Source organism: Biomphalaria glabrata, chromosome 7, assembly GCF_947242115.1.
Source record: "Biomphalaria glabrata chromosome 7, xgBioGlab47.1, whole genome shotgun sequence".
NCBI classification, from domain to species: Eukaryota; Metazoa; Mollusca; class Gastropoda; family Planorbidae; genus Biomphalaria; species Biomphalaria glabrata.
Window position 1 is genome coordinate 41,467 of NC_074717.1, and position 15,657 is coordinate 57,123.

Below are 15,657 nucleotides of genomic sequence, written 5' to 3' on the forward strand. Positions count from 1 at the left end.
TGCATAGCACATGACTAGGCTTAGATACAGGCTATTGGATTAACTTCTAGAACTTGACATTGAGTGACTTAGCAATTAATTAAGATTGTGTTTTTGAGTGACTTAGCAATTAATTAAGATTGTGTTTTGTATCCTATAGTAAGTCAACAATAAATTGAAAGAATAATCAAAAGTTTGTGTTTGTTTTTGTTAAAAAAAAAAATTAAGTCCATAATTAGAAACTAACATGCACAAAACAATTTTCTATTAAATAAATATGTTAATAGTATCCAGTGATTACATTAAAGTAATTAGATTCTAAAAAAAAAAATACATTGTCTATACCTATCAGTATCAGAATGGAAGATATGTTATCTAGTGCCAATTTAAGAAACAATATTCTATGTCCAGGTTTGACTGTACCTTTTTTTTTTTAAACTAAATTTTTGTGTTCAGTCTTTCATTTCCTCGGCTGCTGTGGAACACTTGGACTTCTTAAACTTATTGCCTGACCCAGGCATATTCACTCAGTTTGAAGAGAAGACAATGAAAGCCAGTTTCAAGTCTTTGACAGAGATCCCACAGTTAGTAGCTTTGGAAGAAGAGACCTTCATCAACGAAGCTGTAAGTAGAACTCATTCCAAATCATGTACACTCACACCTGAGTTAATGTAGACCTAATATTTTGCGGTGTTTTATCACGCTCACATCTGCAGTATTTTGAGTTTTAATATGGGTATGGCAATCTGAACACTAAAAATATAAATAAACTCCAGAGAATGCTAAATGCTGCTGGTAAAGTCATTGGCAAAAAACAAACCCAATTTTGTGCAACTGTTTGATAAAAACATTCATAAGAAAGCTAAAAAGGTTTTAGAAATAAAGAATCACCCTCTGGGTCCGGATTTCATGATTTTACCATCACAAAAGAGATACAAGACACCAATAGCAAAGATAAACAGACAAAAAAACTCTTTTGTCTCCCTGGCAATCAAATCATTAAATAAAATTTAACAATCTGATATAAACTTTTTGCATGTAAATTATGAATGTGAATGTATATTTTGGTTTTCTATAGTTATCATGTTTTGTTTGGTGTAATGCACAAATTGTTAGACAAATTTCCATTTGGATAGTAAAGATTATTATTATTATTATTTTAATGGACGTAATAATTTATTAAAATATTTACTGTTACATTTTTTTTTGGGTCTGTTATTAGAATTTACGCAATAAGAGCAGCCAGGATCTGATGAACTACTTGGTATCAGTGTCAGGTCTCAATGCCCAAGTGACTCTGCTGAAGATTCTGTACGAGAGAGAAGGTCCTTTCTTTTCTGTCGATGGCAGCACTATAAGGTTAGGGCCTCATTTTGTACTTGGGCAGTATTCTAATGTTAGAGCCTTAACATTAACTGAATCAAAGTTATAGGGTTACTGCCCAATATTTACTGGTCAGCATAAGGTTTGTTAATTATGTGACATGTTAATATGGTTTTGTCTCAAAGTCATTTCAGGCTCACTTATAATGATATTGTCACAATATGTAATATATTAATGTCTTTCATTTTAATCATATATGAATGCTTTTAGTTTAACAATGGAAGATTGTAAGAGACTTGTATAACCAAGATACAAATAACCAAATGTCAAACACTAATGACACTGCTTTCTCTCAGTGAAAGGCTAGAACGGTTGATTGACAGAGCTGGGGCTTACAAGAACTGGTGGGCAGTCCGCATGTGCTCTGCACTGTTGGGCAAGTTAGTGGACAGTCTTGCCCCCTCCATCACTAGCATGCTGGTCAGAGGGAAACAGGTAGGAATGATACAGTTAGGTAGAATATTGACATATCTTTATGATTTTTGTATTCACTATCTTTTCTTTGAACTTTAGTTCAGACTTGAGATTTAAATTATAAACAGTGCTGATTGAAAATAGTGATTGCTTATGCAGTTGCAAGGATGTTTTTCAATCACTTGAAAGAAACCTCACTAATTAAACTATGTCAGTCATACAGTAGTGTCTGTGTCCCATTGCATTAATATTCAGTTGTATTTACTCAATGGGAATTCCCAAAACACTTTCCTGCACTTCAACCTTTAAAAAAAATGTACTTATTGACTGACTGATACTAACCTTGACCTTCTTCTTGTCTGCTCAATGAAGTTTTTTTCCCTCTAAACTTTAAACTTAAATAGTCACACAAGTAACTTTACACACTCCTTGACAACTCCTGGTTGACTTGTATAACATTTTAGTTTATTGGAAGGTATTAGAATCTAAAGACCTGGGTTTATAATTGTAGCATTATTTTTGTACACTTATTGAAATCAAAATCCTCTCTCTATATTTAGATTTCAGGATTAGGCCAAGTTTGAAGAGAGATTTGATTAATTTCTGTTAATTTATTTGTGGCTGAATTTTTACAACTATTTTGATGTCAAGCTTCAGAAAGCATGAATGTCTATTAGTTGAAAGTATTAAGTAAATCTTGGTTCAGTTTATAGACCAGTGCTTTTTGATCATTAATATTCTTCCACTCCAACCTGTTATCAAGCCCTTTGAAGTGATTTGTTTCTGTACTATTTCTTTACATTTGTATTATTTTAAAGTTCCTTCAGAAGTTGTCTGCTAGAGCAATAACAGCTACCAAAGCTGTGCTATTACCCTTGATTAGGATATAGTTCTCTGTAACATGGATGTCAGTTGTGTCAGGTATTAAGAGTAACAAAAAAACGAAAACAAATTAATTCCACTTATCTTATTCATGGTAAACCAGTAACACAGACTAAAAACGCAAAATACCTAGGTGTTTTTAATAAATGAAAAACTGTCATGGAATCCCCATATTGATGAAAGGATAAAAAAAAAATCAAACAAAGCATTAGGGTTTATTAAAAGAAATTTCTATAAATCAAATAAGATGTATATTTAGTAGTTCAACTTTTGTTAGTGTTATTTACAGTTATAGCAATTGCTTTATTAAATATATATTCTGTTCTTAATACATCCTTGCTGAGTTGCTGAAATACATACATTATGTGTCCATGTCAGAGCCATATGACAGGAGTTCATAACAGTAGGACTTAATCATCTTCTTCTTTGAAGTAACATCTGTATAATATAAGATAATATAAGGTGAATATTTGTGAAGGTTATATTTTTCTGTTTCAAATAAGTCTAATGTGTAACATGTGAATGTCTCTCAGATGACAGTAGGTGTGTTTGGTCATGAAGAAGAAGTGTTGGACAAACCAATCAGCCCCAATGAATTAAAGAACATTGTCTACTCCAAATGTTTACCCCATGACGTCTGCCAGGCTGTCTTACAACAGGAACTGATTCTTGCTATTGGGAAGCTGATAGCTACGTCCCCAGAGTTGTTTGATGGCATCTTGAAGATCAGAATTGGGTGAGTTGATACATTGATACATTTTATTTCAACATTTAACTCAAATTCGATATTCTGTTGTTGCTTGAAGATAGGTTTATGATTCTTAATTGTCAATAGTCCTGTACATTCTCTCTACATATCTTATCTTATATAATACAGACATTAATTCAAAAAAAGAAGATGATTACGTCCTACACAACATGCATCTAGTCATGGATGTTAACCAATGACTTAAATTCTGCCAGGTCACTGGTTTTCCTGGCTGGCTCAGGCAGCCCATTCCATACTCTAATAGCACTAGGGAAGAAGGAGCATTTGTATAAATTTGTCCTAGCAAATGGAATTAGAAATTTGCCTTTATCTTTGTGTCTTTCTGAGTATTTTATTAGATTTTGTCTTTGTATTTGAAGATTATGATTCAGTGTTTTATGTATAATTGCTACTTTACTTTTAAGTCTTCTATCCTAAAGGCTTTGTAAATTTAGTGATTTTACTAAAGGTGTTACTCTAGTCAAATGTGAATATTCATTATTGTTATGAATCTCACTGCTCTATTTTGTGTCAATTCCAGTTTCTTAATATTTTCTTAACATATAATCATATGTTTTTTCTAATTATTAAGAAGGTAATGAAGTATTCTTACTCCAAAAGGTGGCAACATGCAGGGGGGACTGGGAATATATATATAGAGAGAGAGAGAGAAAAAGAGAGAGATTAGATTACTTACATTGTATTCATACTGTTACTTGTATTTACTTTCTACTTTAAATCAACATTTACAATTATTGTGTGCATTCAATTATACAAAAACATAGAACACATTAAAATTAAAAAGTAAATATAGTTTAGAATGATTTTACAAAGCTGCTTTCCTATTTCATAACTAGATGGTTTGTCCGAGCCATGCAAGTCGAACTACAATCAGAGAAAGAGGAAGATAAAAGTGAGCTCAGCCGTTTGTCGCCACACCAGGTCAAATGTATGGTCTGGTCAGTGCTCACGAAGAATACTGTTGAAGCCGACTTTAGGTAGAAGAAAAACTTCTCATTTTTATTGTGTTTTTTTTTTTATCCAAACCTTTTCTTTAAGTCAAACAGAAAAATATTTAGTGATGGAAATTTTCAGACGATTGTTAAAAGTTAGAGGACTTTTTTTCCCATCTTATTTTTTCAGACATAATTTTCCCAAAAATTTCTTTACTTTTCTTTATTCACAAAAATAATTATAAAAATTTCTTTCTTGTTAAAAAAAATAATTTTGATTTCTGACACATACAAATTTACACTTAAGTAAAGTGCTTTCAAAATATTATTTTTTTTATATATATTCATATTTATTTTTTATCTCAATGTATTATATCTTTGGACTGTTCGTTTCTGCAATATTCTATTACAATGTAAAGCTTTAAAAAAAAATTGTGAATTTACTTTGAAAAAATTAGTTGACTTTCTTCAAAATTGAAAACTAGAGCTACACGAAATAAAGAGGAATTCTTGTATTTCATCTTTATCTTCTCCTATCCATTATTGGGGCACTTAACATGATCAGTCAACCACTTTTTTCCATTCCATTTCTGTATTCTATTTTTATTTGGACAAGTAATATACCTTCTGCCTCCTCGCTGGTGGAAGACATAGCCCTTGGTAACCTGGGCAATGATGGAGCCATTATGTGTTCATTTATTGTAGTCATTTCATCTGTAGCATGGCGGCACTCATCCCTCTTATGCCTGACCACAGCCAAGTACCTTCAATTAGGTGATTTGCCTTGGTAAATCAAGGCCATTGTAGTCCATCTTGGGAGTCCTCTGCCTTAACCAGTCGAGAAGGCCTTTGGTCCATTGGTGCCATGATTAACACAATTTCCTCATATGGTTTGGTAACACAATTCCCTCATATGATGTGGTAACACAATCCCCTCATATGGTTTGGTAATACAATCCCCTCATATGGTTTGGTAACACAATCCCCTCATATGGTTTGGTAATACAATTCCCTCATATAATATGGTAACACAATTCCCTCATATGGTTTGGTAACACAATCCCCTCATATGGTTTAGTAACACAATTTCCTCATATGATGTGGTAACACAATCCCGTCATATGATGTGGTAACACAATCCCCTCATATGGTTTGGTAACACAATCCCCTCATATGATGTGGTAACACAATCCCTTCATATGATGTGGTAACACAATCCCCTCATATGGTTTGGTAACACAATCCCCTCATATGGTTTGGTAACACAATCCCCTCATATGGTTTGGTAATACAATTCCCTCATATAATGTGGTAACACAATTCCCTCATATGGTTTGGTAACACAATCCCCTCATATGGTTTGGTAACACAATTTCCTCATATGATGTGGTAACACAATCCCGTCATATGATGTGGTAACACAATCCCCTCATATGGTTTGGTAACACAATCCCCTCATATGATGTGGTAACACAATCCCCTCATATGGTTTGGTAACACAATCCCCTCATATGTTTTGGTAACACAATCCCCTCATATGGTTTGGTAACACAATCCCCTCATATGATGTGGTAACACAATCCCCTCATATGATGTGGTAACACAATCCCCTCATATGGTTTGGTAACACAATCCCCTCATATGGTTTGGTAACACAATCCCCTTATATGATGTGGTAACACAATCCCCTCATATGATGTGGTAACACAATCCCCTCATATGGTTTGGTAACACAATCCCCTCATATGATTTGGTAACACAATCCCCTCATATGGTTTAGTAACACAATCCCCTTATATGATGTGGTAACACAATCCCCTCATATGATGTGGTAACACAATCCCCTCATATGGTTTGGTAACACAATCCCCTCATATGGTTTGGTAACACAATCCCCTCATATGGTTTGGTAACACAATCCCCTCATATGGTTTGGTAATACAATTCCCTCATATAATATGGTAACACAATTCCCTCATATGGTTTGGTAACACAATCCCCTCATATGGTTTAGTAACACAATTTCCTCATATGATGTGGTAACACAATCCCGTCATATGATGTGGTAACACAATCCCCTCATATGGTTTGGTAACACAATCCCCTCATATGATGTGGTAACACAATCCCTTCATATGATGTGGTAACACAATCCCCTCATATGGTTTGGTAACACAATCCCCTCATATGGTTTGGTAACACAATCCCCTCATATGGTTTGGTAATACAATTCCCTCATATAATGTGGTAACACAATTCCCTCATATGGTTTGGTAACACAATCCCCTCATATGGTTTGGTAACACAATTTCCTCATATGATGTGGTAACACAATCCCGTCATATGATGTGGTAACACAATCCCCTCATATGGTTTGGTAACACAATCCCCTCATATGATGTGGTAACACAATCCCCTCATATGGTTTGGTAACACAATCCCCTCATATGTTTTGGTAACACAATCCCCTCATATGGTTTGGTAACACAATCCCCTCATATGATGTGGTAACACAATCCCCTCATATGATGTGGTAACACAATCCCCTCATATGGTTTGGTAACACAATCCCCTCATATGGTTTGGTAACACAATCCCCTTATATGATGTGGTAACACAATCCCCTCATATGATGTGGTAACACAATCCCCTCATATGGTTTGGTAACACAATCCCCTCATATGATTTGGTAACACAATCCCCTCATATGGTTTAGTAACACAATCCCCTTATATGATGTGGTAACACAATCCCCTCATATGATGTGGTAACACAATCCCCTCATATGGTTTGGTAACACAATCCCCTCATATGGTTTGGTAACACAATCCCCTCATATGGTTTGGTAACACAATCCCCTCATATGGTTTGGTAACACAATCCACTCATATGGTTTGGTAACACAATCCCCTCATATGGTTTGGTAATACAATCCCCTCATATGGTTTGGTAATACAATCCACTCATATGGTTTGGTAACACAATCCACTCATATGGTTTGTTCCGCTAACTGAAGCGGTTTTCTAGGGCGTGTTGCCGGGAGTCACATGTGAAAGATTTAGATGGAGAGAGACCTGTGAGGCCATCCAAAGGGCTTTTTTTTTAAGTGTATACAGTATTTTTTGTTTAAATACAAAGCTATGTCATAGTAAATTTACATTTGACATTTTTTTAAAATAAATTAAAATTCACATTAGTACCTAATTATATATACGTTTTTGAAGCTTGTTTGCGTTGCCCAACTGTTTTCCCTAATTTTTAATAATTTCCCATAACTGTGTTTGACATGATTATGTGATACACAGTAGGGTATTACCGAGATAAGAACTGTAATTACATGATTTGACAGATTATTGTATTTGAATGTATTACAATAATTGTATCACTGTCTATGATGAATACTTTTCTGGATAGAGTGCTGTTTAACACAAATACACATTTATAAAACAAAAAATTAATTTAATTTAATGGGGTTAAATCAACTATGGTATCGTTAATTAGGAGAGAAAGAGTTAACATTATGGAATGCTTGCTGCACTATTGGTTAACAATGATCACTCTCTGTTCTATGTTTTCCATGTTACTAGAACTATCCTTGTTAGACATTATTATGATTTGCTTTGAATAGCATTGACCCCTTGATTGCTTCACTGTTATTTTATAACTTAAAGATTTCCTGTTACTTGCAGAACGCCCTTTCAAAAACGGCAGTTAGATGGAGCACTTAACAGAGTGCCTAAAGATTTTTACGACAAAGTATGGCAAATTTTAGAAAAGACTCCAGGAGGCATAAAAGTAGCAGGCTATCTACTTCCACAGGTCTGTTACTTACAAGCCCTAGCAATGTATAGGTCACTTCTATTTTAATAAGGTTCAAAGGGCACAAGGATTCCCTTCCTCCACTCTGTAAACATAAAGAAGGATGTTAAAAATGTGAAAAACTATTCAAGTATTCCATCGCCTTTTTTATAATTCAAATATTAAAATTCTAGTTCTAGCAATCAAACATAAAAAGTCTGCCACAATAGACACAATAGAGTTTGAGTTTTTTGGCACATTGGAACACTTTAGGCCATGTTGTGCCCGTAATCCCTGAAAGGTTACTCTCCCTTCATACCACAAGGGTTTAATTTTAGTTAGTTAAGTTATTAAAAACAAGGTCTATTCACAGTTAAAATAGTACAGATAGTGAAAATTTAATAATTTAGTAAAAATCTTTTGTAAATATTATATGTACATAATTTCACAAATCAAATCTTCGTAGACAACCCCACATCCCGGACAAAGCCCAGTACCTTCCCAGGGTCGACATTGTTGAATAGTGTTTTTAGGTTTTTGCGCTCTAAAAAATGTATACATATATATATACACTTCTTCCCCAAATTAACTCATCCATATTCTGGCAATTAGTCCCACCCTCTCCCAGGACCCAGACTGTCAGTGTTCCAAGGTCATTTATGTCAAAGTACTTGGTTCTAACATCCCAGCATCTGAAATAACCAAGGAGAATGTGCCTGTAACACTAATTATGCAGCACCTTTATTGCTGGTCAATTATTAAATTATTAGGTGTTACTTTGAGTCTTGTGTCTTGCATAGGACGACAAACATATTTACCAATCAACACTCTTATCAGCAGACAACATGTTTATTAGCCATAAAATAATACATAGGCAAATCCTGCCATAAAGGCGCAATGAATGAACAAACAATAGTTCTCAGAATAAGTTACAATCCATAACTCCTAAGTCCAAAATGTGAATATGCCTCACAACTACACTTAGTACAAAACTTAATACAACATCATACTCCGAGGACCAAAAGTAACTGACTTATGACCGCATGGCCAGATTCAGCTGCAATCCTCCCTTTTGGCGTGAATTGAACATGAATTATTTCATGTCACAGTGATTCTCAAACAATGCTGTGACAGTGCCCCACACTGAGGCCACAGGGGGGGGGGGCTCCTCTTTTCCTTATATAAAGTAGTGTGTAATGTAGGTGTGGCCAATGCCAAGTCTGGACATGATTGCACCCCCCTTGTCATGTCAGGCAGGATGTGTAGTTCACTGCCTCACATACGCCAAAGTTATTGTGGGTCTCTGTTTCCCGTCGAGCCTGCCACTCTTTGTAGGTAACAGAAGTTATTCACTGTCTCAGGTCCAACTATGGAATTTTGATCTCCTGTCACTACTTCCTGTCTGTCACTACTTCCTGTCTGTCACTACTTCCTGAAGGGCTTACTTAGCCTGTCTGACTGCCATCTCATTTTCCTCAATACTCACTTGGCAAGGGACGCAGATGAAATAACATTTTTATGGCTAGATATTATTTCTTCTAAAAGCTTTAAGCTTTTATTAACCAATATAATATCTGCTTTCGTGTGCCCTTAAGCTTGCAATGCAGATCTTGAGTCAAATTAGTTACACAAGTTTTAAAAGAGATTTTTGAAGAGCTCATTGAAGAGGTGGAGTAGCCAGCACAGTGACTAGTGCATAAGTAATAGGGACTAATAGAAGTTCAAGTTTGGCAATAGTTGTCTTGAATACTTACTATATTTTACTATAAATCTGACAAGTAAATATTTCATGTCACACGATACTTTATTATAAACCTAACAAGCAAATAGTTCATGTCACACGATACTTTATTATAAACCTAACAAGCAAATAGTTCATGTCACATGATACTTTATTATAAACCTAACAAGCAAATAGTTCATGTCACACGATACTTTATTATAAATCTAACAAGCAAATAGTTCATATAACAAGATCCTAATTGAACTTTTGATTTCCAGCAACCCACCCAGTCAGACATGACCATGTACGAACTCAACTTCTCCTTATTAGTGGAACAGATGTTGAGTAAAATCTCTGACCCATCTTACCGTCAGTTGATGGTTGAGGCATTCATGGTAGTGTCAACCATCTTAGAAAGAAATCCAGAGCTCATGTTTCACCAGTCTGCCAACATGGACAAGGTCAGTGCAAGCTTGTTTTTTCTTTGTCCTTTAACCCTTTCTGGTCAAATGTCCCACTTGGTGGGACATATTTTTTTCCCTTTCTGGTCGAATGTCCCACCCAGTGGGCCATCATAATTAGGATCAAATTTAAGTTGAATATCAAACTTTTTGTTCCACTTCCTGATTCCTAAATTTTAAATATTACTATTTTATAAAGCAGAAAGTAAATGATAATCGTGAAATTATTCTAAAAAATTAATGAAATATCTCCAAAGTCATTTTTCAAAGCATCAGAGGTGATGTGGGAGGGGGGGGGGGAATCAAACCAGAAACTAAACAAAAGACAGCATTTCATAACTAACTTCCCAAACAGAAAGACTAAAGACTTCAGTGTTTGCGGTAGCAAACTAAACACCTGGCAATGGGCATAAGACAGTATTCTACTGTGAAACTTACTTTCAGTTTGTCAGTTACGTCACCCTGGATGGCATAAGACGTGGTTTTATTTATGGCCCATTTTATTTATATCTAATAGCCTGTCATAGCAAACTGGCTGGGTCTAGATATTGTTAAATTCTTATGTCATGGGATGTCTTTATAAACGATATGACATTACCTGAGATAAGTTTTTCTGTTAAATAATTAACACCAAGAATGTGTCATAACACAGAAAACATTAGTATCAATGTCCCATTCTATTTTTTTCTCACCTAACCTTGCCTTTGCAGTACCCATACCGGTACTTAATATTTTGGCTATAGTGTTTAATAGTAAGGCAACCTCAGTTAGTGAAGGCTAATACATTTATTTCAAAAATCATTTGTATGAGCTATCTACACCTAGGCCCAAAAAAAAAAAAAAAAAGAGTTATTTTAGCTTAAAAGAACTAAGTAACTTTTATCATGTACGTGGGTTACCAGATTTTTAAAGCTAAAACTTGTAGCCAAAATTAAAAAGATTGTTTTGAAAAATAATCCACTGGTAGCTTCAGATTCAATAGAAACTCTTTTGGTTTTGATTCTTTTCAAGATGTAAGGCAAAGTTTATGTTGACATTATAAATGGTAATTTTCTGCTATACACTCAGTTTCCTTGTGTTCATTGTGTGTTTTAAAGTGTTTATAGTATTAGTAGTACCCCTCTTTCAGACTTTGTTGTCTATAGGGTAGATGGTGTAAAGCTGTTTCTATGGCCAACAGCCAACCACCTTTAATTTCCCCAACTAATGTCATGGTGGACTCTGGGGCATCCTAAAAAAAATTTTCTTATTAGTGGAACAGATGTTGAATAAAATCTCTGACACATCTTACTGTCAGTTGATGGTTGAGGCATTCATGGTAGTGTCAACCATCTTAGAAAGAAATGTTTATAGTATTAGTAGTACCCCTCTTTCAGACTTTGTTGTCTATAGGGCAGATGATGTAAAGCTGTTTCTATGGCCAACAGCCAACCACCTTTACTTTCCCCAACTAATGTCATGGTGGACTCTGGGGCATCCTAAAAAAAATTTTTCTTATTAGTGGAACAGATGTTGAATAAAATCTCTGACACATCTTACTGTCAGTTGATGGTTGAGGCATTCATGGTAGTGTCAACCATCTTAGAAAGAAATTTTTATAGTATTAGTAGTACCCCTCTTTCAGACTTTGTTGTCTATAGGGTAGATGATGTAAAGCTGTTTCTATGGCCAACAGCTAACCACCTTTACTATCCCCAACTAATGTCAGGGTGGACTCAGGGGCATCCTAAAGTCCCAAATTTCAAAATCCCAGTCTTGATTGAGATTGAAAACCCAAGGCCCCTTAGTTCAGAAGCCAAATGCTTTACCATACAGCCACCATGCCATGTGCATTAGACTGATTTTTCTTCCAGCCTCTGCTTATTTTTTGTTTTTCTTTGTCCTTGAATGCAATGGTTCTATTGTGTCTGCTAATTTGGTAAGTTACATCTCTATCAAACTGCTTCCCTTAACTCTTTCAGTGGGGCGTTACTCTCAGTGAGTAACTTCTCTAGCGCTGGTCAGTGTGGCGTTACTCTCATCGAGTAACTTGGTATCTTTTTTATGTTAAACTATTTATTTCTTTTTTTTTTTTAATTTTCTGGAATATGAGATTGATTGTTCTTTGGTTTGGTAGTAAATTATAAATCATTGTATGCAGGACAAACACTTTAAAAAAAAAAAAAAAAGACAACATTGTATTAGTGGTTTCTTTTTTTAGTTTATTTCTCGGGACCTGAAAAAAAAGTTAATAATACAATTTCTTAGTGCTTTTTTTCATCTTATATGAAATTTGAAGTGATAAAATGTGTTTAGTTTTGTGATTTTTCAATATTTATGGAATAAATGTTTAATTTAAAGGTTAAATCTTTATATCGATTTTTTAAGGAATTTTAAAAATATATTTCCCTTTTTGTGGTAAGCTCAAAACGAATTTAAAAAAAAAAAAATTTTTTTAAATAATTTATGTAGCCCATTCATTTTCCTTTAAAATAAAATCACATACATTAGATTATTTAATAAAAATTAAAAAGTTACATTAGTTTTAGTAACTCTGCCCCTCTTGAAAATGTGTGGTCATCCCCAAAAACTTCATTTTTTCAATCAAAATAACTCGCACTGAAAGAGTTAAGAAAATCTTTCTTTAATAGTCATACAGCAATCTAGTACAGTTCTAGTGTTGGCAGCTTATAAAAAGTTGTAAATTTCATAAGTTGTAAATTTCATAAGTTGTAAATTTCATTTCTAGATTATTCAAGAAGCGTATGAAGACTTCCAACAAGATTTGAATCGAATGGAAGGAAGAGAGAAACAAGACGACATGCACAGATTTTACAACACACCACCCAATGTCCGCTACGGCACCACTGCATATATAGCCAAGGCTGTTATTAAAAATCTTCTGGATGGTGATTTGAGGGTAGTTTCTGAAGATCTGTGCTCCATTGCTTAGAACCAGATTGTGTAGTTCCACTGGAAAGATTTGCTTCATACCCTAGACAAAATGCTTGCTCCACAGTCAAGAATTGAATGGATTGCTTTTCAAGACCTTAGCTCCTTAGCCTAAAATAGTGTATTCAGATTTTTCTTTTGCATTTGTTCCTATTTAGATTTAGTATTTTTTTTACTTTTGGAAAAGAATTTTCACAAAACATTAAGTTTTGACAAAAAAAAAATTTTTTGTCTAAAATAATTTTAGTGATCCTTTGTGTGAACATTTTTTGCAACACTGTTGTAAGTCCTGACTCTGTGCTAAAGCAACAATGTTTTCCCTCTACTTTTGGTTGTGTTCATAGTGTATCACATGGTAGCATGAAGGAAACACACATGCTAGGGAATAAAGTGTCATGATAAAAGGTTTAGTTATATAACAATCTTTTGTGAAACAGAGGTATATAGTGTACACATGTCCACTTCAATTCTTAGAAGACAGCTATAGAACAGCATCACTTGACTGCCTATACATTTGTACATGTGACTAATAATAGAACATTGCCTTTGAGTCCTAAGATTAAAAAAGATTGCTGTATTTTTATGAGGATATGCAGATCGTGCTGCGATTGACATAGTTTGTCATAACTAATACAAACTACCTGATTAGGGTTGATTTTATTTGCTATCTGGGTCTGTCTTCACCAGTAGTTGTGTAACTGGTATGACATAAAATGAAAGGTTTCTGGTTTCATTTCTTATGCATGAGGCTTTTTTTTTTTTGTATGCTAGAAACAAATAGTAACTTAAGGTGTGTTGAACAACTTATGGGTACATCAGGCAGTACAGACTTCAGGAGGAAAAGGTTTTCATACTAAGTTTGAATAATGAATAAATGTTCACTGGTTTAATGTCTGGTACACCTGTATGTCATAGCAAACATTTGGAAGGGAAGAAAGTATCAGGCTACATTTCTGGTTTGAATAATGACTACATTTAATCAATCTTACCTACCTGGTACTGGTAATTGAATTTTTTTTAATGTTCTAATTTTTAAGAATTAAGTTATTCTATATGCTGAAGTAATCCAAAGTCACTAATTATCTCCTTTTCTAATTAGTTTATTTATATCTAATAAGGCTTCTATGCCCGTTACTATTCGGCGTTTTACAACATACCATTTTTCACAGAGGTTGTTTTTTTTTTTTTTAGTTTTCTACTATAAATATCTATAAACAAATTGAAATGAGATCAAAAGTGTTCACAACAGAATGGCTGTATATATAAAAGAAGCAAAAGCGACTGATAGGGTTGCAACTAATAATATACTTGTTTATGCCATTGGCGTCTGTAATATTCAAAGCTCTAGTGAAAAAAATATATGCACTACAATGTTGCTCTAAGCCTGTAATTGTAGAGAGGGATGCTTCTTGGAAAGTTGGAGTGAGATTCTATTTGAAATGTTTGAGATGCTTCTTTTGGAAGTTTTGAGTGTGATATTACTTGCAGGAATATTTGAAATAAAATATTTCTGATTGTTTAAATTTCTATCAACATTTTGTGTGTGTTTATTTTTATTAGTGCTTGCTGTGTTACACCGTGCTACCTACATGTAATGTTTTGGTTGAAAACTTTCAACCAAGTGAACTATTTCTTATTGATGACCTTGACTTACAGGTAGATGACATTTAAACAAGAATGAAAAGCTGTATCTGATATTTGCATATACCAATGTGATATTGTTTCTATACCAAAATTGTTCTGTGTATATATCTGAAATTAAACTTTTTGTTTCCCTGACAAAGTTGTTCATCTTTTTCATTTGTGTGTAGGCCTACTGTGGTGCTGATTTGTAGCCGCCCCCCAAAAATGGGAAAAGCATGTCTATGTTGTCTGTATGCCAGTTGGTCAGTTTAACATCTCCAAAACTAGAAAAGCTTTTGGAAATCCAGTTACATGTTATTTTGTAGCTTGCTAAGTTGAGGCGCTACTTTTAACAAGAACATTAGTTTTAAAATGTATTTTAAGTAAGCTGTTGTTTTTTCCAAAACAACACTTTAGAGACTTGTATAGTATCTACTATTAAATAGTAATAATAGAATTCTATAGCCTCCTTCAATCTATGGATCATCTCCTAGAAATAAGCTGAATGCCTGAGCATTAATTTAGTTTGGAATGATGTGGCTCACACAGCAGTTCCCCCCTCACCACACAGCTGATATGTCCAAAGGATCGGCAATTGCTAATAGAGAGTGGGATCAACAGCGTTGCGGGCTCTGCCAGGATTTAGCACTAAGTGCTGCAAGCTGCCCAAAGGAAATGATAGTCAAGTTGGGTTTTTTTTCAGTTACATGATATATGTTCTTATTTTACAAGGCTTATATCAACTCACTGTCTGTCTGATGA

The 15,657-nt window shown here is 34.4% G+C and overlaps 1 protein-coding gene across 8 annotated transcripts in view; it reads left to right on the top strand.

Moving 5' to 3' along the window:
• The window catches only part of LOC106051924 (phosphorylase b kinase regulatory subunit beta-like), a 49,213-nt gene extending 34,158 nt beyond the window's left edge, over nucleotides 1–15,055 (top strand). For all 8 annotated transcript variants that reach the window (XM_056034682.1, XM_056034683.1, XM_056034679.1 and 5 more), the window contains 8 exons: nucleotides 436–603; nucleotides 1,202–1,338; nucleotides 1,659–1,797; nucleotides 3,192–3,394; nucleotides 4,264–4,404; nucleotides 8,049–8,178; nucleotides 10,159–10,341; nucleotides 13,070–15,055. In XM_056034682.1, the coding sequence (XP_055890657.1) occupies nucleotides 436–603; nucleotides 1,202–1,338; nucleotides 1,659–1,797; nucleotides 3,192–3,394; nucleotides 4,264–4,404; nucleotides 8,049–8,178; nucleotides 10,159–10,341; nucleotides 13,070–13,273 (1,305 nt within the window). In that variant the 3' untranslated portion in view covers nucleotides 13,274–15,055. The remainder of the gene's footprint in view (nucleotides 1–435; nucleotides 604–1,201; nucleotides 1,339–1,658; nucleotides 1,798–3,191; nucleotides 3,395–4,263; nucleotides 4,405–8,048; nucleotides 8,179–10,158; nucleotides 10,342–13,069) is intronic.
• The last annotated feature ends 602 nt before the right edge of the window (nucleotides 15,056–15,657 follow it).